The 25049-nt window shown below is 36.2% G+C and overlaps 2 protein-coding genes and 3 long non-coding RNA genes across 7 annotated transcripts; 4 read left to right on the forward strand and 1 right to left on the reverse strand.

Moving 5' to 3' along the window:
• Positions 1-953: 953 nt before the first annotated feature.
• LOC133744754 (protein FAR1-RELATED SEQUENCE 5-like) lies at positions 954-4387 on the forward strand. Its single transcript, XM_062172806.1, has 4 exons — positions 954-978; positions 1654-1778; positions 2821-4281; positions 4370-4387. Exons 1-4 carry the CDS (start codon positions 954-956, stop codon positions 4385-4387), a joined length of 1629 nt encoding a protein of 542 aa, XP_062028790.1.
• A 198-nt stretch (positions 4388-4585) lies between these two features.
• LOC133745756 (uncharacterized) lies at positions 4586-5321 on the forward strand. The gene is made up of 2 exons (XR_009863760.1): positions 4586-4697; positions 4831-5321. It is a non-coding gene; the product is annotated as an uncharacterized LOC133745756 (long non-coding RNA).
• Positions 5322-5845: 524 nt separating this feature from the next.
• LOC133706865 (uncharacterized) lies at positions 5846-7961 on the forward strand. 2 transcript variants are annotated; one of them, XM_062132413.1, is made up of 8 exons: positions 5846-6023; positions 6136-6440; positions 6542-6626; positions 6699-6770; positions 6855-6974; positions 7047-7193; positions 7284-7463; positions 7543-7961. In XM_062132413.1, exons 1-8 carry the CDS (start codon positions 5883-5885, stop codon positions 7825-7827), a joined length of 1335 nt encoding a protein of 444 aa, XP_061988397.1. In that variant the 5' UTR covers positions 5846-5882; the 3' UTR covers positions 7828-7961. The 2 variants fall into 2 exon arrangements, with proteins under 2 accessions (XP_061988397.1, XP_061988398.1); XM_062132414.1 differs by lacking the exon at positions 7284-7463.
• An 8392-nt stretch (positions 7962-16353) lies between these two features.
• Positions 16354-18211, forward strand: LOC133745521 (uncharacterized). 2 transcript variants are annotated; one of them, XR_009863657.1, is made up of 5 exons: positions 16354-16523; positions 16634-16716; positions 16803-16837; positions 17526-17729; positions 17920-18211. It is a non-coding gene; the product is annotated as an uncharacterized LOC133745521 (long non-coding RNA). The 2 variants fall into 2 exon arrangements; XR_009863656.1 differs by having other exon boundaries at positions 16355-16523; positions 16637-16716.
• A 2176-nt stretch (positions 18212-20387) lies between these two features.
• On the reverse strand, positions 20388-23897 carry LOC133707501 (uncharacterized). Its single transcript, XR_009845138.1, has 6 exons — positions 23644-23897; positions 22728-23105; positions 22540-22626; positions 21942-22003; positions 21753-21843; positions 20388-21669 (listed from the first exon to the last, which is right to left on the reverse strand). It is a non-coding gene; the product is annotated as an uncharacterized LOC133707501 (long non-coding RNA).
• Between the last annotated feature and the right edge of the window lie 1152 nt (positions 23898-25049).

Raw genomic sequence — 25049 nt, forward strand, 5'->3', positions numbered from 1 at the left:
CACAAAATGACGCGAAAGCAACTTCCCAATCTCTAAAAAGTTGACCCATTCCTTCCCTTCAAAGTTCAAACAACTCCGACTGCCAAAAAAAAAAAAAGTTCAAACAACTCCTTCAGCTGGTTATTGCGAATGATCTCCCTCATGTTGGCTTCAGAATGCCGACGTTCCTATTCACGTTTCTCTTGGGGTTGATTGGTTCGGCGTTTGCTTCGGGCTTGGCCTTGGCCTTGGCCTTCGATTTTGGTGCAGCAGCGGCGACCTTGACGACAGTTCCCATTCTCCTGCCTCAACCTCGCTGCCAACCCCAACTCCCGATCCCTGCCTAACTCCGCTTCTCCTATCACCCTCCACGGCCGCCGCCTCCAACCCAACCCATCCTCTTCAATTTCTCAGCATCCAACCACCGAGCTCGAAGAAGAAGCAGACCCAGAAGAAGATTTAAAAAAAAAAAAAAAAGAGGTGGGTGGCTGTGGCTGATGACGTTGTCACGTAATTAAGGAAATGTGGTGGCGGAGCTTGCAGCGGAAGTTGCGGCGGTTTGGCTAGAGGAAAATCCCAGAAGAAGAAGAAGAAGAAGAAGAAGAAGAGAAAGAAGAAGAGAAAGAAGAAAAAGAAATGAAAAGAAGAAGAAGAAGAAGAGAAAAAAGAAAAAGAAATGAAAAGAAAACAATGAATTAAAAAAGGGTAAATTGATCATTTTACTTTTTTTGAGACCCCACGTGCTTGCCACGTCAGCAAACAAACGGCCCCGTTAGGAATTTTTGACGGAAGTATCACATTGATGTCAAAATACGTGTTTGGGTATCACATTGATACTTTTGAGAGTTTGGATATCAAATTAGCCTTGGCAGCATAGTTTGGGGACGGTGACTGAATTTTTTTTTTTTTTTTTTTTGTGTTTGGTCTAATCATTTTGGGTTAGATTGGCAGATTCTTTCTCTGCTATTAAAACGATGGTGCCCGAATCGTCACAAGCAGGTAATTTTGATTACTTTGTACTTATAAAAATAAAGTAAGGAAAATTCTACAGTACTGGGGGGTATCCCATACTGGGGTTTTGTGAATATTTGTGACCATTGGATCAGTAATATATCTAATGGTCATGGATATTCAACAAATAATTAACCTATTCAGCAGGTAAGGTAACCTGTTAAAAAAAAAAAAAAAAAAACCCCAAACGTACGGTTCGCTCTCTCAGTTCGCTCTCTCCTCACTTCGCCGTCGGTCTCAGTTCATCACCGTGCCTCCGGCGTCGGGCCTCGGTGCGCGGCGCTCCTCCACTCCACTGCTCCTCCAGTCTTCCAGCCCACGGGTTCTCCACGTAAGCTCTCTCAGTTCGCTCTCTCAATCTCAGTCTCACCCTCATAGCCTCACTTTGCCGTCGGTCTCAGTTCATCACCGTGCCTCCGGCGTCGGGCCTCGGTGCGCGGCGCTCCTCCACTCCACTGCTCCTCCAGTCTTCCAGCCCACGGGTTCTCCACGTAAGTTCTTGTTTTTTACTTCTTCCAATGTTCTTGTTCTGATAAATTGAGAATCTGGGATTATGGGAATTATTGAACTGAGGTTGAATTGGAAAATTGAAAATTGAAATTTTGAATTGGTATTGTTCAATTTATTTCTGTCTTACTGATATCAACTGGGAATTTGGTAAAGGCGTAATGTTGCAAAGTTGGAAATTTGGTGAAGCTGGAATTCTGGATATTTGGGTGTTCTTGTTTCTGTTGTTGGCTTGGTCAGATTGTTCTCGAAAGGACTTAAGGTCAGATTGTTCTGTTAAGGTCAGATTGTTCTGTTAAGTTTTCTTCGTAGTAGGTAGCACATGCTACAAAGCACCATTGCCAGAAGAACAGCGACTAGTGCAATTAATACCAATCCATATCCACTTATGCGATGCATCTGCATAGAGTAACTATTATGCATCATTATGCTTTGTGGTTAAGTAGACTCCGGACGTAATCTGGATTCATTAGGTTGCTCATAGTTTTCATTCTGTTTGTATCTTATGAATTCTGTGGTCTTTAATAATATTACCGTTGTGAGTAGGCATTCAGTTTCATTAGCAACTTGTGAGCACGTATCATTATCATCCAATTTTCGCAATATATGTAAACGGCTCATTTAGATACTTGATATTTGTTGTTCTATGGCTTCTGTAATCTCCATCTGATTGGAGTAGTGCTGAAAAGCTTTTGGTTCATAATAAAACTATTAACTTGCAGACCTCATTGATCCTTAATTAATAAAACCAACCACATATTGTCCAAGGAATGCTCATGTTATATCTCATTTCTTTATTATAATTGGGGATAAGATGGGTGGGATGATTGAAATCACTGAAAGTTTGTCATTACTTACCTAGGTTTATTTCAGGGGACGGCAATTGTTGCCGGCATTGAAGTAGTTTCTTTCCATATGTGACAATAAGCCACTTCAAACTTCTTTATAGCACCTCAGTCTCTTGCTGCACCTTTTATATTGGATAGATTTGTATCATTTTGAATCCGTTTAATATAGTCATCATTGTCTAATTCTTGCCTGTAGTTGCCATATGGATTCGTATTTATAGCTCATTCTATAAAAGACAATAGCTGCTGGTAGCATCAGATAAATTTTATCCTATATATAGTCATGTTTATGGTCTATGCAATTTCCTATCAAGAGTTAAATATTCGGATTCTAATGGTGTCTTTCTAAGAAAATCTCTGGACTAAATGTGGACTCATTCAACTTGATGTAATATGAACACAAAAAACTGACACTTGGTTCCTTGAGGATTTTAAACGTCTCTGTCAATATTCATTTTCATGTTATATGTTTCAGATGTCAAGTCAGGATGCATTAGATGAACCTCAACCTGAGATTTCAGACACTAATTTGCAAGAGTCTGAAAGTGGCATCAATCAGTTGGAATATAATGGTATTAGATACGATAAGTTGGCTCCAGAAGACATTATAGGCGTGAAGTTTGTAACTGTTGAGGCAGCAGAGACTTTTTACTATGCTTATGCGAAAGCAATGGGTTTTGATGTTAGAAAGGATGACAAGAGAACAAGTGCAAGGACTGGGAGAGTCACTATCCGCAAATGGGTTTGTTCTGCAGAGGGGGAAAGACTAGAGAAATATATGGACAACAATAATAATGTCCGTATGCCAAAGAAATTGACAAGGTGTCACTGCCCATGTTTGTTCAAGGTAAGGTACTTCAAGGAGAAGAACTCGTATGTCGTAGTTGATTTCAAAACAGATCATTCACATGATCTTGCACAGCCACAGGAGTCTCATTTTCTTAGGTCACATCGGTCTGTCCCAGATTCTCATTTAGCTTTAGCCACATCTATGCGGAGAGTATCCATTAAGACTTGTCATGCATATCAATACATGGCTGACATATCTGGAGGGTTTGCGAATGTTGGTTTCAAAATGAAAGACTTGTACAATAAATTGGACTCGAGTCAACGTGAAATTGTACTTGAAGGGGATGCAAAAGCTACACTTGCCTATCTTGAAGGAAAAGCAGCTGAAGATAAGAAATTATTTTGCAAGTACAGCACAGATGAGAGTAACAGGTTGGCCAACTTATTTTGGAGAGACTCAACTTCATTGCTAGATTATTGTTGTTTTGGGGATGTTTTGGTATTTGATAGCACCTACAAGACTAATCACTATGGGAAGCCCTTGGTATTGTTTGTGGGATCAAACAACCATCTATTGACTACAATTTTTGGTTTTGCATTATTGGTAGATGAAACAGTTGAGACATACACATGGGTTTTGCAGATGTTCTTAGAGTCTATGGAGGGCAAAAAACCTCTGGGCATTTTGACCGACGGTGATGAAGCAATGGGAAAGGCTATTGAACTAGTGGTTCCAGGTTGTCCACATCGTTTATGTACATGGCATATTTCTAAAAATGCTCAGAAAAACTTACGCAACCCTGAAATAGTTGCAGAGTTCAGACGTTGCATGTTTGATGAAACAACTCCCTGTGGTTTTGAGCAACGATGGAGAGCTATGGTGGAAAAATATGGTCTTCATAATAGAAATTGGGTGAAGATGATGTATGATAAACGAGAGAAATGGGCTGAAGCATTTGTGAGTGGACATTTTTTCGCTCGCATGCGTAGCACGCAGCGATGTGAAGGCATGAATAGGTATGTGAAGGATAGTCTCAGCTTCAGTGGAGTGAAATTGATTGAACTCATTCCGCAGCTTGATAAAGCATTGGAACGACTTAGAAATAAAGTAGCTGAAGAAGATTTTCGATCAAATAACTCCGCTCATGTACTTTCTACCCAACTCAGACAGTTAGAGAAGCATGCCTCTACCATTTATACGGATAATGTGTTTCAACTAATATGTGTGGAGATAGATCGGGTTGGAGGACTGATAACTTCAAGGATCATGCATCTGAATTCATGTCGTGTGTACATTACGTCTAGTTATAACAATGATGAAGAGAAAGAGTGCACAACTACTTATTATCATCGGGAAAGTGATCCTCGAGTAGTATGCTCTTGCAAACTTTATGAATGTGAAGGCATCTCATGTTCTCATTTATTTAATGTAATGAAGCATGAGCGCATGAGGGAGATACCTTTGTCCTTAGTATTAAAGCGGTGGACAAAGCAAGCAAAATCTGAATTTCACTCCACAGTTTCCAAGGAAAATATGCCTAGTGAAGCTGTACGATTGGCCAGGTACATAAACATCCTTGTCAATATCAGTGATATTTTTTATTTTATTTCATATAATAAGTTAATGTAATGAAAGATCTCTTTTTGTATAGAGAGTTCTTTTTTTTTGGTTAATTCTTGTGTTAATGCATTGCAGGCATGGAGATTTAAGTTATTTAAGTAGCAGGATATCATATCTTGCTTCACAGACAAAGGAGGGTACCGACATTTGAAGAAAGAACTCAGTAGATTGGAGTCGATACTTGGAGATGTTTTGAAGCAACAAAAAGATGTAGGTGATAGTCCAGATCCATGTAATAACATTGTAAGAGATCCTATCAGGGTAAGGAGCAAGGGCAGGCAAGGAAGCAATGAACCAAAAACAAAGCCAAAATGTCGTTTATGCAGAAGCTATGGACACAATAAAACTACATGCCCACAGAAGAATAGGGTACGTGGCAAAGTTAGAGTTGTGGCAAAAAATAAACCCAAACTTCGACGACTCAGTGATATTGAAGATTGAGGCACGTTGTAAATTCTATCATAGGAGCAATTGTCATTGTTGTTATTATTTTTCTTTTTTCCCCTCACTTGACCTATATTTTGTTGGTTTGAATGAGGATGAATCTATTTATGGTTTTCCATATATACCTTGGGACCAAATTTAATGGCAACTTCAATAACTTTGCAGTAATATGAAGACATAAAGCATGAATCTATTGACAAGTTTAATGTTAATAACCAAATTGGACTATCATAATGAATCATATGAAGAACAAAAAAAAAATGAACAAAAAGCATTGACGTTGCTAGAGCTCGAACCTCAGACCCATAAAGTGAAAACTAGGCATCCAAACCAATTGCTCAACAATACATTTGGGTATTAATAGGGTGTTATTTCTATATTTATAATCTTAATTTAATTACATAATTAGAGACAGCCCTGATTACTAGTTACTATGAAGTCATGCAACCATGCATAATTATTAGTTGTAAGCATGTTTTGACGAGTTACTATGAAGTCATGCAACCATGCAACCATGCATATGAAGTCCTAGACAAGATATATGTTTCTCTACACCTCCTTGCCAAGATTTATGCTCATAGAAGAAAGATACCCTCCTAGACGACATATATGTATCAATACACCTCCTTGCCATTCTTCCAAATGTTGTGGGAGAGCTGAAAGGTGTTTTTGGTAGTAATACGATGACAAACGCTTTGGGGGACCTGAAAGAGGAATTTTTCAAAGTGATAAATGAACTGAAAGAGCCATATGTCAAGGAAGATCTAGTTGCTTCTTCATGTCAGATATTAAGCGAAGATGACGTTGAGCCACCAAATATCGAGGTATGTTTTAAAGTTTCCACCCTTTCTGTTTCTAGTTATATATGTGTAATTTTTAATTTTTAATGAAGTGATTTTATTCTAAGTCATAGCTACATTGCACATTTTCTTGTAGGTCAAGGCTAGGGAACCTAGCACCAAAAAAACAATTATAAAGAAGGAGCCCTCATCGAATGATATTAGTCCAAAGAATCTTCGACGCACTGTTGAAAGAAAGCCTGGCCATCAAATCTCAAGTCCATTTGTGCATTTAGGGAAGTTGGAAGTGATGGGGAATAAAATAGATCTTTTAACTGCAAAACTTATGGAGGATAAGCCAAGAAAGCTGCAAGATATTGGTCCTTTCACAGGGTGTCGTGATCTTTATGATGACGACGTATATTTGATTGCGTTTGTATTTCTGGAAAAGGAAGATCTAGAGTAAGTAGGTTTCATTTCAATAGACACATGATGATAGTCCAGCACTATTTATATCAATCTATCTAAGTAATCTAAAATTGTTCTTCTATTCTGTTTTGCAGTTTCAGAATTTTTCAAACTGATTATGAACATCTTGACCGTTTGGCAATGAAATGCCTAGAGCCGGGGGGACTTGTTACCTCCCAGGTATGACCTTACTTTGGACCTCAACACTATAGATATATAATTTGTTAACTCTCATTGTTGTTTCATAAACAGATTATAAATGCAGCAGTTAGTCTTCTCAGGGATCCAGAGTCATCTACTTGGTATTACACTACATGCTTTTCGGTATGAATCCATGCTTTGTGATTTCACTTTAGTGTATATGCAATATTATAGATGGAGTACATTGAGTTTGGTAAGTTAATACAGGATAGAGCAATTAACGCTGCCAAGAAAGGAGGTAATGATTTGTTAGAATTTGCTGCCACGGCACCAAAGAGATTTGCCTCTATATTACAATATCGAAAAGGCCTTAAGAATGGAGAAAAGGTATACAATGAGTACTTGTACATAGCATTCCTAAAATAATTGCTCAATATATTAACACTTCATCATTTGTAGATATTTATCCCTATCCTGGATCCAGATACTACCCCAAACCACTGGTTCTTCATTGTGATTAAATTAGCGAGAACGGATGTAGAGATATGGGACACTTACCCGAACCCTGCACGCACTATGGCTCGAAATGATCTTGTTTATTATGTGGTAATAAATTTAAAAGAGTGAAATCATTCTCTTGATTATATGGAAACTGTATTGCACATCACACTTAGCTTCTTGTTGTTTGAAATACAGCTTTTGGCATTGGACACAATATTTGACACTGAAATCCAAAGCTGTTTCAAGAAAGGATGGTCGTTATGTTCATTCACAGTTTTCAATGTAGATGACATTCACATTCAACAAAACAACTTCGATTGTGGCATTTTCATGCTCAGATACATAATAAACTATGATAATCCATTGAAAGATGAGGTAAGATGATTCAACTTTAATTGCAATATATGATGTTTTTTTTCCCCTATTGTATAACTTTGTTGTTTACTAAATGCAGTTAGATTCCGTAAATCGTCGTGTGCAACTTGCCCTTTGGATGTTGAAGCACCCAAAGAACCAAGCATGGGTGAAAATTAATGAGGCTTTAGATAATGAAAACAAAAATGATGGTGCCAAGAACAAGATCAAGACAATAGAAGCAATTGATGAAGCTACTGGAAATAGTGTTGATCAACATCATGGCAAGAGCTGTTCAAAAGTCGTGCAGAGAAAAACCTCAACACTACAAGCAAGGGGTCGTGGTCGCCCTCGTGGTGCAAAGAATAAAAACTCTCGAAAATAAATCAAAACATGAACAATTTGTTTTAACAGAATCTTTATGAGATTGTCAAATGTTTGTTTCTTTTCACAATCAACTTTAGGATAAAACCCAAATCGGAACATTCTACCTAAATCATGAGTGCAAATCTCTAAGTTTCATTTCGTCATTCCTCCTCACAACTTCATCTAAAATGTTTCTTCCTAAGTTTTTTTTTTTTTTTTTTTCAAAATGAAAATCATAACATCCCTTGCAAGGCAATGCCGATCAGTACAAAATCTCGGATCTCAATGTGAACAGAACATACAATCATAGTAAAGAAACAAACAAGAACGGGAACAAGTATCCTAAGTAAGAAAAGAGCTGACTGTCTAAAAGACATGCCAGACCTCAGAGAGAATCTTGCAGCTAAGTATGTCTTCAAGTCTGGGACAGCGTCAATGGACTTTATCAACGAAGCATCCACACTCTTCTGATCATCTTTCCTCTCTTGTGGGAACACTTTCTTGTCCTGCAATTTGTTGTTGGGAAAATATTAATAATGGAAAGAAAAAATAGAGCATGTGTCCTAACTCACGTAATAGAGATCTTGATTGTGTAATTGGGTGGTACCTTGTGTAATGTTCGTCATTGAGAAAATAATTATCTCTCTGACTTGCTTATTACGATATACAAGGACAAATGATGAAAAATGTTGTAAAAAATGTCATCTTTGTGGTAACTACAAGGTCTACGACTACATTTACAGGTTTATGAACCATTTTACAAAATTGAATACGAATGTGTTGTCCAGGTGGTAAATCTTCATATTTCATACTAAATAGAACATGTGTCCTCATTCACGTAATAGAGTTCTTGATTGTGTAATTGGGTAGTAACTTGTGTAATGTTCCCCATGAAGAAAATAATTACATCACTGACAACGATTATTATGAATATAAGGACAGATGATGAAAAATATCGTAAAAATTGTTCTGTTTGTGGTAATTACAAGGTCTACGACCACATTTACAGGTTTATGAACCATTTTACAAAATTGAATACGAATGTGTTGTCCGTGTGGTAAATCTTCATATTTCATACTAAATAGAACATGTGTTCTCATTCACGTAATAGAGTTCTTGATTGTGTAATTGGGTAGTAACTTGTGTGATGTTCCCCATAAAGAAAATAATTACATCACTGACAACGATTATTATGAATATAAGGACAGATGATGAAAAATATCGTAAAAATTGTTCTGTTTGTGGTAATTACAAGGTCTACGACCACATTTACAGGTTTATGAACCATTTTACAAAATTGAATACGAATGTGTTGTCCGGGTGGTAAATCTTCATATTTCATACTAAATAGAACATGTGTCCTCATTCACGTAATAAAGTTCTCTATTGTGTAATTGGGTGATAACTTGTGTAATGTTCCTCATTGAAAAAATAATTACATCACTAACAACGATTATTACTAATATAAGGACAAATGATGAAAAATGTTGTAAAAAATGTTCTGTTTGTAGTAATTACAAGTTCTAAGACAACATCTACCAATTTATGAACCATTTTACAAAATTGACAACAAATGTGTTGTACAAGTGGTAAATCTTCATATTTATACCAAATAGAGCATGTGTTCTCATTCACGTAATATAGTTCTCCATTCTGTAATTGGAGTAAACCTTTTAGTAATTACTCAATTTAGGACAATATTTACAAGTATATGGACAATATTACAAATTGATGACAAATGTGTGCTTAAAAATGTAATTTTAATTTTTTTAAATTGCCATGTGTCAAAATTTGAATGGGTAACCTGATGACCTATTCATCAGGTTACCATCATATTAACTTGTTATATATTTAAAAAAATAAAAATAAAAAGGTATCCCATACTGGGGGGTACTATAGTCTGTCTCATAAAGTAATATAAAAATAAAAATTCTATCCAAAATGGGTGTTAAATTATTACAAGAAAATTAATTTAGCCGGTTGAAGCTAAGAGATGCCAGAAAAGCAAGTCTTACTCGCATATAGTTTCGAACAACTCTTTGAAAATTGATGGACTTGACTAAGTTTGTCTACGTACGTAAAAGTAGTTCTAGCTGATATTGTCTGGATTCCCAATTCTTCATTGATATCTTTATCACAGAGTCACAATTAAACCAATGCATACGTTACAAGATGGACTTTTGGAGTGTATTATTGGAATAACTATCCTATAGTGCAGTATATTGTAATTGTTTTGTATGCATGGTTTCTACAGTTGTACATGTAGTGCTCTTTTTTTGTTCAGAGTTTTGTATCCCCCCCGTACCCCAAGTTGAATGAAAATACACGATAAGTTTGATCAAGACTTTGATGTGGATCAGTTCCACTTGCTTGACTTTGACTATAACCAAATGAACTGGACGTTCATGTTGGAATTTCTACAAGTTGAAACAAACACATCTGATATCTAGCTAGCTATAAATTTAATAACAACATTCCAAGTGGTTTAGATATTGTATTATTGTTCTTCTTGAGTTCGAACAAGGCCTCGCCCGTCGATGAGTGAATTAGGACCAATCCCACCTCTTAATTGACCAAGTAAAAATATGGAGCTAGGCATCTAGCAGCATGATGATATGACCTGTTTGGTCATCGCAGCAATCTTTCGTGCTTAATTCCCAAGAAGCAAGAACGTTGTACTCATATCATATCAACTAGCTTGGCCTTGTTTTCAATAATTAATCATTAGGGTTGAAGAAGTGGTTTAGATCGAGAGCACTTAATTACTCGTCTCATATCGTCTGTTTTGTGAAATTGACCCCCTCTTCACTCCTTCACCCCTTACTGTCTAAACACTTTTTGAGAAATTTCATCCAATATCTTGTGGGCATACTTCACCTGCACTCAAAAAATTTGAAAGTCACCAAATGATCCACCAACTCATTTGTCTCTGACAAATTTTGCACCTTTTAACTACTAACTATTTGAGATGAGATGATCATATGATATTCATGAAAGAACAAAACAGAATATACTGTGCTTTTATGCCGTGTTGCTCAAATACCAATTGAAAGAACAAACACAGAATATAAACACAATCAAGTTTACTGCAGATACGTACATGCATATGATTATATTCAAACATCCAAGATCGCCAACAAATAGTTTAGATACAATTATGTTCAAGTGTTTGTAGTAGTTATGAAAATATACATATTGGAGTTAATGGTCACATACCTAGAGCAGCCATGGATCAGGAATAGAGACGATGAAGACTTGTATATTAGAGTTCACAGGGACCTCATTTATATAGAGGTGTCATCAACAGAGTTCTACCCATAAGAGAGACTTTGTTTAACTATGACTGATCCTCTATATTATCATCAGTATTTATCTCTTTCTTGCCTATGTAGATAAGCAAATAATTAATCTAGTACTTTTCTCCAATATAAGATCAGATATTAATCTCAATATCGACACAAAAGTGGAACCCATCACAAACTCTTATAACTTAATTACCAAAGTCACTGAACTAATCACAATCACTGAGATAAATGTCAGAGTCCATATGTAAGTGTCTTACATTCTACCACTTGGACCAATGTCATTTACTTTGTAATAAGACAATATATGAAATTGATAAAGCTATAACTGAAGTGTGCACGTGAGAAGAATGATGTTTCCAGACTTGATTCCAACTCAGTCAATGCAACAAGGATTAATACAGGGCTAAGAGAAAAATGTACCTTAAAAGATACACCAAACCGAAACCACCATATAATTCCTTGCAGACCACAGGAGTCACAACAGAAATAAATATATATACTCATGCTTGATATATCTGCTAACTGAAAGCATATAGAGTATGGTCCTACTGAAGGATTTTGACTTTCAAAATCTTGAAACACAATGCATACCTGCATGAATGATTTCTGTATGTGTTTCCTCAAGACATTGTTGCAGCAAGTACAACTCCATTCATGCTTAGTCCAAAGAATAGCTGCAAAATAAGCTTCTGAGAAACAATATTGTTTACATAATAAAATCAGAATAAAAAACAATATTATTAATAAGATCAGTAGATCACCGAGAGAAGGTTTTATTGATAAATCAAATGCCAGATATTACATAATAAAATCCAAACAAGAACTATAATAACTTGAATGAAAATAACCAGAATACGAATACAAAACAAAGTTCTTTAATTGCTCCCACTAAGCTAAGCATCTAATGCAGGCAAAATTTCATACTCTCTGGCATGTTTCTGAAAAGAAGCAACAGGCATAGCTTTGGTAAATGGATCTGCTAACTGTGAAAGAGTGTCAATCTTCACAATATCAATCTCTCGGTGCTGCACTCTTTCTCTAACACTATAGTATTTAAGATCTATATGTTTAGAGTTGGTGGATTGCTTGCTGTTCTTGGTGAAAAAGACTGCAGCTGAATTGTCACAAAACACCTTCAAACGTCTGGACACAATGGAGTCTACAAGTTTGGTTTGCGACAGAAAATTCTTAATCCACAACGACCCCTGACAAACACCCTCATAGATTGCAATAAACTCAGCCTGCATGGTTGAGGTTGATGTAAGTGTTTGCTTCATGCTTTTCCAAGCAATAGCCCCATCTGCTAATGTAAAAACATATCCAAAAGTTGATTAATTTACTAGACTCAGGATAATTTGCTGCAAAATCCGAGTCTCTGTAACCTAAGACTTCTAGATCCTTGTCATGTCTATACACTAACATGTGGTTTTTGGTCTTCTGCAAATACCTAAGTACCTTCTTCCCTGTAATCCAGTGTTCAAATCCTGGATTGGACTGAAACCTAGCTAGCATACTTACAGCAAATGCAAGACCAGGTCTAGTGCAGACCTGAGCGTACATTAAACTACCTACCAGCCTAGCATAAGGCTTGGATTTCATGTCTTCCCTCTCCAAATCATTCTTGGGACACTGTTTCTTGTTTAATTTGTCGCCTTTAGACATAGACACCTCCCTTGCATTACACTTCAGCATGTCAAACCTCTTCAAAACTATGTTGATATAGCTTTGTTGTGATAACCCAAGCAAACCTGTGGTTCTATCCCTTTTTATCTCAGTTACCAGAACATAGCTTGCCTCCCCAAGATCCTTCATGTCAAAATTCTTGGTGCTGTTCAGTAACTTTACGCTGGTGCTAGCTAAAAGGATATCATCCACATACAAAATTAGGAACACAAAACTCTCCTTCAGTCTTCAAATACACACACTCATCCACCAAATTTTCTGTGAAACCATGTGAAGTGACAACTGCATCAAACTTTTTGTATCATTGTCTAGAAGCCTGCTTCAATCCATAAATCGATTTATTCAATTTACATACTAAATGCTCCTTGCCTGCTTGCCTGCTTGCACAAAACCCTCTGGCTGCTGCATATATATTTCTTCTTCAAGCTCTCCATTTAGAAACGCTGTCTTGACATCCATCTGATGAAGTTCCATGTCGAAATGTGCCACCATAGCCATGGTTATCCTGAAGGCATCTTTAGTCAAAACTGGTGAAAAAGTTTTAGTAAAGTCTATGCCCTCCTTCTGAGTGAAGCCCTTAGCAACTAGTCTTGCTTTGTGCCTTTCCACACTACCATCTGCTGCCCTCTTCGTTTTGAATACCCATTTACAAACAATTGGTTTGTGACTACCAACTGGTTCGACTAATGTCCACACTTTATTATCACACATAGACTTGAGTTCAGCTTGCATTGCTTTGTACCAATTATCTGAAAACTCACTTTTAACAGCTTGTTTGAAATTTTCAGGATCATTGTCTTCACCCCAATCATAGCACATCTCTTGCAAATAAATCACATAATCACTCCTAATGGCTGCCTTTCTCTCTCTTGTTGATCTTCTAACTTGTTGAACTGGTGCAATGACATTATTTTGTGGTTCTGCGACATCATTTGGTGGCTGCACAACTTCATTTGGCTTTGCAACATCAAAGTTAAGCGGCTGCTCACGATTTTCTTCAGCTGCTGCAACATCAAAGTTAATCTGCTGCTCACCATTGTCTTCAGCTACATTAGGCATATCTTGATCTGTTCCGACTGTAGGTATGAGATTATCAAACAAAATTTTCGGTACTGTGTTCTCAGTAGTATCATCAGTGACTTCATCTTCAAGTTCTAATTCAAAGTCATCTGGAGCATGGTTGTAGTACATTTCATCTAAGAACTTGACTTGATGTGTCTAAACAATTCTTGTGGAATGATTAGGTGAGTAAAGTCTATAACCTTTAGACTTTTCTAGATAGCCAATAAAGTAGGAAGTTATGGTTTTCGAGTCAAGCTTTTGTATCTGAGGATTGTATACTATAGCCTCAGCTTTACCAACCCAAACATGACAGTGAAATAGACTTGGTTGTCTATTGTTCCATAACTCGAAAGGAGTTTTGTCCACTGTCTTGCTCGGTGATCTATTGCAAAGGTAATTCGCAGTTTTTAAAGCTTCTCCCCATAAAAACCTAAGCAATCCAGAGGTACTCATCATCATGCTTCTAACCATATTGAATAGTGTTCTATTCTTCCTCTCAGCCACACCATTTTGTCCAGGGGTTCCAGGTGTAGTATACTGTGCTTTTATGCCGTGTTGCTCAAATACCAATTGAAAGAACAAACACAGAATATAAACACAATCAAGCTTACTGCAGATACATGTATGATTATATTCAAACATCCAAGATCACCAACAAATAGTTTAGATACAATTATGTTCAAGTGTTTGAAGCAGCCATGGATCAGGAATAGAGATAGTGCAAACGAGATCTGCTGCGAAGCCCTAAAGTCCAAGAGTCTTTATATGCGGCAAGACGATGAAGACATGTATATTAGAGTTCACAGGGACCTCATTTATATAGAGGTGTCATCAACAGAGTTCTACCCATAAGAGAGACTTTATTTAACTATGATATTATCATCAGTATTTATCTCTTGCTTGCCTATGTAGATAAGCAAATAATTAATCTAGTACTCACCAATATAAGATCGGATATTAATCTCAATATCGACACAAAAGTGGAACTCATAAGCTCTTATAACTTAATCACCAAGTCACTGAACTAATCACAATCACTTAGATAAATGTCACTGAGACTGAGTCCATATGTAAGTAAGTGTCTTACAATTCAATTATAATGTATTTGATAACGCATAAAATCACATGTGGTTATTGTCTCTTAATTTCCCAATAGATTGCCAGGGACGAGATAAACTGTATGAGAGCGAGTCACTATGATGATAGCAACTTCGCCAAGTTACAGCTTTGGCGCCAAAACGTGGGTAATAACAAAGAATATCACACACCTTCATCTACTCCGCCATGTTACTTTGCCAAATTTGTTAGAATCTCCTATTTCTTCATGTACAATTTTTAAAGTGAACTGCATCCTAAATTTCAACATTTTTTAATTCGGAAATTTGACTTGTTTAGCCTCAAAAATTTGTGCAAAATAATGATATATTGTTTTTTATCCCTTCAATTTGTTATATTCCATAGAAAAAGTGGATCAAATTATGGGTCATTCTATATTTCTGGCCACCCAAAATAATATGAAATATGTTGTAAATATTAATGTGGCTATTCATGTAATAGCAATTAGTGTTGCGTGATATACGCCAATTAAGATTGATTGATGATTAACAGAATATAATTAGCAATTGATTGATTGTAATCAGACGAGTGATTGATATAATCGTTAAATAGTTACTTTTTGTAAACCTGAGGTACTCCTATATAAACCTCATTGTGAGATGAATAGAATCACTCCATTTCTCATACTTCATTCCTAGTGTCTAAACTCTCCCTCTCTCAAATTCTTTTACTATCGTTTTACAACACGTTATCAGCACGACAAGCTCTAGGATTCAGATTGCAACTTGCGGAGAAGAGGTGGTTCATCATTCAATCAAGAGAAGAGGCGAATAACTCCTGAGTTATTGGATTGGCTGAGAAGACAACCTTCTCAGTTCTGCACATATAAACTGAAGATTCGTCTGTTCTTCATCAAGTATTTTTCTTTCCAAAATCTAATTTCATGTTCATGCTTATTGAGCCTAATGATTGAATATGAACAATCACCATGATGCATGAACCCCCAAATTTACTTTATTAATTTATTTGGTTGATACATATATATCTATCGTATATATTTGTTCATGTTTTTGGATTTGATTGACATATATCATGACACATTGACATGTATGATTCCTATTTAATATTACTACAATGCCAGAAGCATTTACCCAATTTATTACCTATACGAAATGCCAGAAGCATTAATGGGATTTGAACCCATTCCTTAGGTACATAACCGCTGTATTAATTTCTTTACGTTATGATTTAATAACATATATTGAATTTAATTATGTTATAATTGTGAATATTAAATGAGGCTGAGTCAGAAGCTCAAATCAAGCCCAAAGTCACAACAACAAATCCGAGCCAGAAGCTCAAGCCCAAGTTGCAAGACCAGAACAGAAGCTCACCACATGTTGCCATTACAAAAGTATGTAAGCTTTCATTTTTCTCGCTCTACTCTCATCTCTCTGCAATTTCCTCTTTGTTTATAATAGACCCGTGAAATCTGACTACTTTTTCCTCTTCGTTTGAATCCTGTCTTGCAGTGAGTGACTGAGTGTAGTTCAGCGACTTCAGCCTGCGATTTCTTCCCGTGAGCACTTCGATTGCAAGTTTGAAACTGGTAAGCTCCAAAGTCCATGAATATTGTTGATCGATCAATCTGCATGTCTTTAGTATTCCATTTCTATTGTGGGTTTCTTCAAATCTCTTCAAATCTCTTTATCTGCTTAGAAGACAAAGGAATTGGGAGAGAGAGTTCAGGGTTTGCAGGTTTCGTCTTCTGCCGTTGGTTGTTGATCGAAAGATGATCAAAGGTAGACTCTTCGCTTTAAGTGATTTCAAAACATTGCTTTTGACTGATATGGTTTTTGATGTTTTGGGTGTTTTGTTTGTCCTGCAGTTTGGAATCTGGATGGTTGATTCAAAAATTACAAGGTAGAGTTTTGATTTTTTGTTGTGTGGAAATTTTGGTTTTTGATTCGAGAAGAAGGGGAAATTCTTGGGTGGTGGGTACAAGTGATTTTGTCAGTATGGTTTTACTGATGAAGTTGAAATTTTGGGTGATGATTACAGTAATCGGTGGGTACAAGTGATTTTGTCAGTATGGTTTTACTGATGTTGTTGAAATTTTGGGTGATGATTACACTGAAATTTCGCATTTCATTGTTTGATAACCTTTGTTTAATGGTGGTGATATAAAATGTTTACATGATTTTGCTATTGCTTAATCTGCTGGGTATTCTTGCATTGCATTAAAAATGCATTCTTTGTCCTTTTGCAGAGTTATAGAAGTTCTTTGAATTAAGGTGACTCAATTGCAATGGGCATTAGATAGAGGAGTTTGTGTGTTTAGTAAAGCATTGGAATTTTTATCTGGGTTAGTGATTTTGAAAAAAAATTATAGGTACTGAGTTGACTAACTGAAAGAAACTGAACAAAGTATGTATCTCAAGTATATGACAGGGTTAATATTTTGAAAAAGCATGCAGAAAGATTTTTCATAGTAAGAGTACACATAATGAAATCAGCAATCTATTTCATAACTTGTTTGTAATCCAACCAAGTCTTTTTCAAAATCACTAACTTTAATAAATTTGTTAATCTTTTTATGGACAAAGGACAGCCAGCAGGACCGATATCCAAACCAATCAGAAACATGATCTCATGGCTAACATTAGTTCCCATCATCTTTCGACCTCACTACTCCAAGCCCATAGACATCAAGATTCACTAATGAGAGCCTAAGACTACATTGCACGCCTTTCTCAGACTACAGATGAGCGGAAAGAGGTTGCCCCAAAGTCAATGTGTTAGTTCCACTTAAAAGGTATTATTCAAAAAGGACGAATCTTTTTATTTTTCTGTTGTGGGTTTCTTCAAATCTCTTGAACTTGTATTGGACTCAGTTTATTCTCTGTGTGTGTGTGGTGCTAGTGTAGCTTCATTGGTTCTGCCATTTTTTTTGTAACTGTTAACATAGTTCATACTTTTAACAACTGTTTGGATTTTTCTTACAGATTGCTTCTTGCTTATTGTCTTGGAGTTGGAGATCTACTTCCATGTCTGAAGCATCTGCTAGCTCCTCTGACCCATCCGCTTCCAGTTCTGAACCAGCCGCTTGCAATGAGAGTTTTGAGTGTTTGATAGTTTAATGCTTTCATCAGTTTCATCTTTCATGCTTCGACAGTTTGGGAGTTTGCAGGAAATTGCTAATTTGCTATGTTGATGTTGATTGTTGAATATGTATATTATAGATAATGTTGAGTTTGAATGAGTGAATAGATTGTGCAAAATTGAATCATTTGAATGTATGTATGGAAATCAGGAAAACTGAAAACTAGAAACTAGAAACGGCTGAAAAGCAGTGTTTCTATATGGAAAAACCGAGAAACCGAGTTTGGAACCGAGAAACCGATCGATATTGGAACCGAATTGAGATTGGAACCGAAAAACTGAGGAACCGACCAGAGCATGGTTGGTTAGGTTCTATTTCGGTTCTTGATACAAAAAACAGCAAACCCGAACCGATAAGCACTGGTCGGTTCCGGTTCCGGGTTGAGTACTTGAAACTGCAAAACCGACCCGAGGCCAGCCCTAGCATAATCAAAAATAAAAGGAAAAATTATTTCATACTGTAAATAGATTCACCGTATCTAATGTGTAATTAATTGCCAGAAGCATTTATTCACATAATTGTGTGATAATTAATCTGTTATATTACTAGCATGCAATTAATATCTCAATTGATTTGTGACTTTTATTTATCCAAATTTGTGAGATTATTTCAATTTGCTTTATTCAATATTATTGAGTTACTTGTCTAAATTTTTGCACTAGAATATATGTGTAGAAAATGCAGGTACATAATGAACTAGAAGTTCTAAATGAACCAGTGGTTCATACATATATCGAACTTGTAGTTTCGATAATCACTATGTCAAAAAGGCCTTCAGACGACAGAACTGTTCTGTCGTCTGAACGAACCAAAATGTGTCGTCTAGTACGATGTCGTGTCTTGGGCGTATCGAACGACAGAAGAGTTCTGTCGTCTGAATTTTCAGACGACATAAAAAATGTGTCGTCTGATGAGTTTTGCATTTTGGGAACATTGTGATCTGTTTCTTTAAAAGCATTCAAACAACGGTTTTGTATTGTCTGATAAACAAAACAATGACAGTATTTTTTGAAATACCATTCTGTGAAGCATATTGCAAGACTTATTTGTGTGGTCTGAATGCCCTTAAATAAGAAATATGAAGACTCATATGTAGTGTCTTCTCTCATACAACAACACTTAAAGGTTGTGCTAATTTACTTTACACGACAATTATATGTGGTCGTAAATTGTATCAGAGGAAAATTAAGTGTCGTTCTATGGTTGATTTGTATGACATTTAAGTGTTGTGTGAAAGATTTTGCAATTATACATATGTGATGTTGGGAAATGGTTTAGACAATAGATTTCTGTTATGTCAATCTCATTACGACGACAATTTACTGTCGTTTGAGATTATTTAGACGACAAATTTTTGTGGTCTGAATATAACAAGGACCACTAATAGTACGTGTTTTATATTATCTGTAATCACGTCCAATCACACTTATTTGTTGTTGTTATACACTTTAGCCAGTACTTTTTTTTTTTTTTTTTTTTTTTAAAAAAAAAAAAAAAAAAACCCTTAGCCCACCCCACCCTTACATATGTCAATGAGAATCGAACACATGACCATTACAATGTTGGAATTATAATTTACCAACAGGTCACAGCTCACCGACTTTACTTTAGCCAGTACTTTGAACTAACTTATGTTGTTGTTTTGGCTTTCAGACTACAATTTTCTGTAGTCCCCTGTACAATTGGTATGCATGCATTCTGGAAATTAAAATTGGCTATGCCTGAAACCATAAAATCCACATCCAAAATCATTCTGAAAATAATCCATCATCGTCTCGTGTACACAAGCCTAATCATGAACATTAGTTCAAATGCTTAATGAATGAAAAATTTCTACTAGACACAAGTTAATAAAGGAACTAGCTAGGTGTACTGCTGTACCAGTTTCACAATCTGATCATGAATGGAAACACCCGAATCATAGAAGTGTTCATAGAAAACAGAATGGCCAGTGAGCCTGCAGAGACACAAACCTACTGACCCATTGGCGCTCCACCATAAACAACAACCACCTTTGCTCCATTCTAATAATCAAACTCCTCAGCTTCCTTATATATCTGCCACAGAAAACATTTTATAGCATCAAGCTCCGAACAAAATCAACACCAAAGCTACAACACATCAACACCTCTAAGTCATCGAAATATGAGAACCTCATTAGCCAACTCTCTCGTCAATTAAGATGCCGGCCAGTCTTGCAGAAATGAACTAATATAACACAACCAAGCATACTTGGGGTACTCATGTGCTTATATTTAGCAAGTGTGAGAAGTAGTTCAGTAGCTGGTTTTATTGCCATGGCTTCAGAAATTTAAAGCAAAAAAAAGAAGTGAAGTTACTGATAACAAAATAAAAGAAAATGATCTTAATGGGATCTGACCGATGTCTAGAAATGGAACTAGGGAAATGATCAAAGGCCTCCATACTTATGGGGTCCAATTTTCCTTCAACAATTGCAATGGCTATTGATGAAGGGATTTCTCTATATCAATTTGTGGTCAAGGAAATAAATGTGATATGAAACAGGCAAACCTTAAAACACAGAAGGAATAAGTGCCAAACAAAGACAAACTTTAATCATAAAGGTAATAAATAATTTAATTCCCCAACTTGCATAGAAAGCTTTTTATGAAAGGAACAACTAGGAATATATAATTCATGACAACTATTATAAAGATACTACTTGAAGATTGAAGATGTATGGGAGCACAGAGCTGAGAGAAGAACAACTAAATGATGCCATTTAGGCTATGTCATACAGATAATTTCATATGTAATTGATGACAGAAGCTTACAAAGGTGCTCAAGCAAGATCACTCTCTGGCCTGAAAATATATCTCCCCGAGCAGTTTTGTTGCATAGATTTTTTTAAAATAAGCATAGTCAAAACGAAGGAACCATAAATGATTATATCATATTTAACACAAAATCAGTAAATACATATCACATAACAATTCCTCAGTTAGAAAAACCGTATACAGACACAGAGTAACCCAAAATCCAGTGTGTGAATTCATCAAGTGCACTGACTACCATCACAGGAAAACATTCTTGCTGTCTTGTGATTCATGGCCAACCAGTAAGATTATATATATGTTAGATCTATTCCGCTATTGTATGTTACGCATAAGATGTGTCCATCATTTTACTATCACAATCACCATCATCTCATGCAAGAGTACAAATCATAATTTCTTAAACTACCTGGCAGTGACTATGGTTAGGGACTTGCTTTATACAAACAGTAGAAAAGAAATAATCCAGCTATAGGAACAATCCAGGAAGCTATCAACTGTTTCCAAAATGTGTTCAAGGTCAATGAAGACATTAATATGCCAATTTGCTTCCAAGCAGATATGCTCTGGAAGATTTCCAAGTTTCCTTTTCTTTGAAACAACTAGAATATTATGCAAAAGCATCACATGTATAAGAAAGTGATTGCGAACCAAACAGTGAATTAAAAGGCAGAAAAGTATATGCGTGATGTCTAGGAAAAACCTACATGTTTATTTATCCTCTGCCTTACCTTCAGCTGCTTTGTCATTAAAGATCCTCCAAGCATATTCTTCTCATTGGAAGCCTAAAAATAGAGCTTTTTGGAGGTTCAAGTCAATGGAAGGCAGGAGAGACTAAGAAATTTAGAAAGAGAGTGTGTAAATAAGTGAGGTAGTTTACCCATGAGAATACTTGAGAGTCAGAGAGCCATAGGAGCTCTTGGCCTAGGACACCAAGTAGTTTATGGTTCCACCAAGCAGACCAACGCCATCTGGAACAAAATTGAGAACAATTCTGATATGCTGCAACAGCTGAACTCAGAGGAATATCAAAGAAATTCTTCTTGTTTGAGAGAGGGGAGAGACTAACCTTCTGTAAGAGTACCTTTACCAAATTCATCCAAGAGACACAAAGACCGTGAAGTTGTCTGCCTGTTTGGTTTGTCAGATCAATGTATATCAGTGCAAAAGGAATATTCTTTTTATACTGTGCTTGGTGTTACAATGGTCTTGAGATATGATAGGTATTTTGAATCCTTATTACCGCCAAGCAGGTTTAAAGCCGGAATATTACTACAGAGGAGGTAACTGATGATTGCATTATCACTTTGCAACGTAATTGTTCAAGTAATATGTTATTGAACATCCATGTTTTCTGTTATATTTAAATAAAGTGATAATCTTAAATTGTTTTCTCAGAGAGAGAATGCTTTTCCCATTGGTCTCTTGTAGTAACAAGCTTACTAATGCATTTTTAATGCCTACTACACATGCCATTTCGATAATATCACTTAAACACTCTAAAATTCTGATTATGCATACGTTATTAAAAACGAGACAAATTCAGGTTTATGACATCAAAAGAGTGAAAGAATGACATGCATCAGAAGATGCAAATGCTGAAAGTTAAATGAAATTCATCAAATCAGCATTGTGCACATTTTGGAAGGATTCTACTTTGAGTTTACCTTAGCATCATCCCTACTTGATGCAGATCAATCATGAACGTTGATTGTTCTGCAGCCATGAGCTTGCTTCCCATTGCACAGAATATTCTGTTAGAAGGAAATAGAGAATCTGTGGTTGTTATTATCATCAATGGTGTACAAGTATAACATGCAATGTTAGAAAGATGTTGGTAATAGGCAGGCCGAACCTATCAGTCAAACCCACAGTTGCAGCATCTGCCGGAACAAAACTTCCTATATGGGCTAGCTAGGAAAACAATCAAAGCTACCTGGGAAGAATTAAATTTCTGAATACATGTACATGAATTTTTACAGTATATGTAATTAATAGCCAATAATGTGAAACAAGCATCAACCAAATCAGAAAAATAAGGTGACCGTAGAACAACTTTACATCTCTACATGCAACACAAAATAAACATTCAGCATGGTATTTTACACACAATTAAACATGTAAATGTTTCCAATAAAGCACCAAGAGGTTAATAAGAGAATGTCCTTGGTACATAAATGGCCACTTGGTCAATAAGCCCCTGCCTTTCTGAAGAATCATAACATCCTCAGACCTGTTTAACAACCGAACTTCAGAATCATACTTTAAATAGGTATATCATGGGTTCAGAATCTCTTCGAAGCCAAATCAAAACTAAACACCACGAACAATATTGCATCATACCAAATATGCATCATGAAATTAAAAAATGAAAAGTAAAAACAGAACAGAAGAAACATGTTACAAAACAGAAGAACAATTATCCAAACTCAAAACCCCAAAACCCAAATCAGTTTTAATTGAAAGAAGAAAGAGTTCTTGTCAAACAACATGGAAAACAAAACCCCAACACATAAATCCATTTCAATCGAAGGAAAACCACAGCACTAAATCGAAGACAAACCCCCAAGACAAAACCCCAATATAGCTATATCCATTTCAATCACCCCATCCCCAAATAGAAGAAAAACCTAATCGAAATCAAACCCCAAAATCGAAATTTTGGATAATAAGCAAACCCAAAATCTGCAGATAAAACCCTAAAATCTATCGAAGATTGAACCCAGTCGAAAAACTAAACTAAAAAACAATTCAAACCCTAAATTGCTTACCAATATCCGAATCGAAAATAGCTCTATTTGTTGCTGGAGAGCTTAATTAATCTAGATGCAAAAGATGAAGTAGAGACTAAGAGGAAGAAGGAGAGACAAACAAGAAGAATCCAGAGAGTGAGAAGATGAAGGAGAGAGTGAGAATCGAGATCTGAGAGAGTTGAGAGAAAAGGAGAGAGGCTGGTGTTTGAGTTTTTCATTTTCGCGGGTTCTAACTAGGTCGAGCTGAGAGAGTTGAAGGACGAGAGAAAATGACTTTAATTAGGTGTCGAGGTCATCTCTATATCAAAAGGCACGTACAAGTCAAAATAACTTGAAAATTTTTAAAACAAGCTTCACACTTAGACAACATTTAAATGTTGTCTGAATGTTGCAACATTTTCCAGTCAAATAGGGCTTGGCTATTTGAGAGGGAAAAGTACTTAATCAACTTTTGGATATCCCTCCAAATTTGAGATAGGAAATCACCATCTTCTACAACGACAAATATGTGTTGTCTGAATGCTCACCATTTTTCCAAATTAAACCAGTATGGTTTTAGTCTATATTCAGACAACAGAAACAAAAATTATGTCGTCTGAAAAACTCAGACGACATAAAACAATACTTATGTCGTCTGAAGTGTGTCGTCTGAAGGCCTTTTTGGCATAGTGAATGCCTTTTAAGAAACTTGAAGTTTCCTTCATAAATTCACCACACATGATAAAACCAGTAGATTTTACATGTCTAATCCGATTTTTCATACCATGTTATAGAACCTGAAGTTCTCATTACTTGCTTATGGATGATATTACCCAAAGCACTAATATTATTTGTTCCTTTCCTATAAGAAATGTCAAATCTCAACATGTTTGACTTTGTTGCTTTGGAGGTTTCCGGAAGAAACTATCTAAAGTGGACTCAAGATGTGAAAATTCATCTGACTACAAAGAAGATGAGATCAACAATCGATACTGACAATGTCGTCACTGAGGCTTTTAAGGCGAGTGCCATAATGTTCATAAAGAAACATATGGAGAAAGCACTCCAAGTTGAGTATCCGATGAAGAGGATCCACAGACTCTTTGGGTCGCTCTGGAAGAGTACTTTAACCACCAAATGACCATTTTCTTGCCTGAAGTAAGACATGATTAGCAAGATATTGAACAAGCCCATCTGCCCAAAAGAATACAAGGAAAGGCACTTTACTAATTCTTAGAATTGATCACTATCTTGTTGCTCACTGAAATGAACAACAACCTTCTGTTGAGGAATGATCATGCCAAGCCCATCGGTACCTAAGCAACACTTTTGCTTGAAGCAAATGATGTTACTCATCGCAAACCTAATCGCAAAAGGAGAAATTGTGGCCGTGGAAGGAAAAAAAAGTCCTATCTTTCAAGACAAGGAAAGAGAGGTGGGCCCAT

Source organism: Rosa rugosa, chromosome 4 (assembly GCF_958449725.1).
Source record: "Rosa rugosa chromosome 4, drRosRugo1.1, whole genome shotgun sequence".
Taxonomy (NCBI): domain Eukaryota; kingdom Viridiplantae; phylum Streptophyta; class Magnoliopsida; order Rosales; family Rosaceae; genus Rosa; species Rosa rugosa.

Coding starts and splice junctions, on each gene's coding strand:
- LOC133744754 (XM_062172806.1), top strand. CDS start 954: ATGGTGCCCGAATCGTCACAAGCAG. Junction 979..1,653: donor GCCCGAATCGTCACAAGCAG/GTAATTTTGATT, acceptor AATTTGGTAAAG/GCGTAATGTTGCAAAGTTGG. Junction 1,779..2,820: donor GGTCAGATTGTTCTGTTAAG/GTCAGATTGTTC, acceptor TATATGTTTCAG/ATGTCAAGTCAGGATGCATT.
- LOC133706865 (XM_062132413.1), top strand. CDS start 5,883: ATGACAAACGCTTTGGGGGACCTGAAAGAGGAATTTTTCAAAGTGATA. Junction 6,771..6,854: donor ATTACACTACATGCTTTTCG/GTATGAATCCAT, acceptor AAGTTAATACAG/GATAGAGCAATTAACGCTGC. Junction 6,975..7,046: donor GCCTTAAGAATGGAGAAAAG/GTATACAATGAG, acceptor CATCATTTGTAG/ATATTTATCCCTATCCTGGA.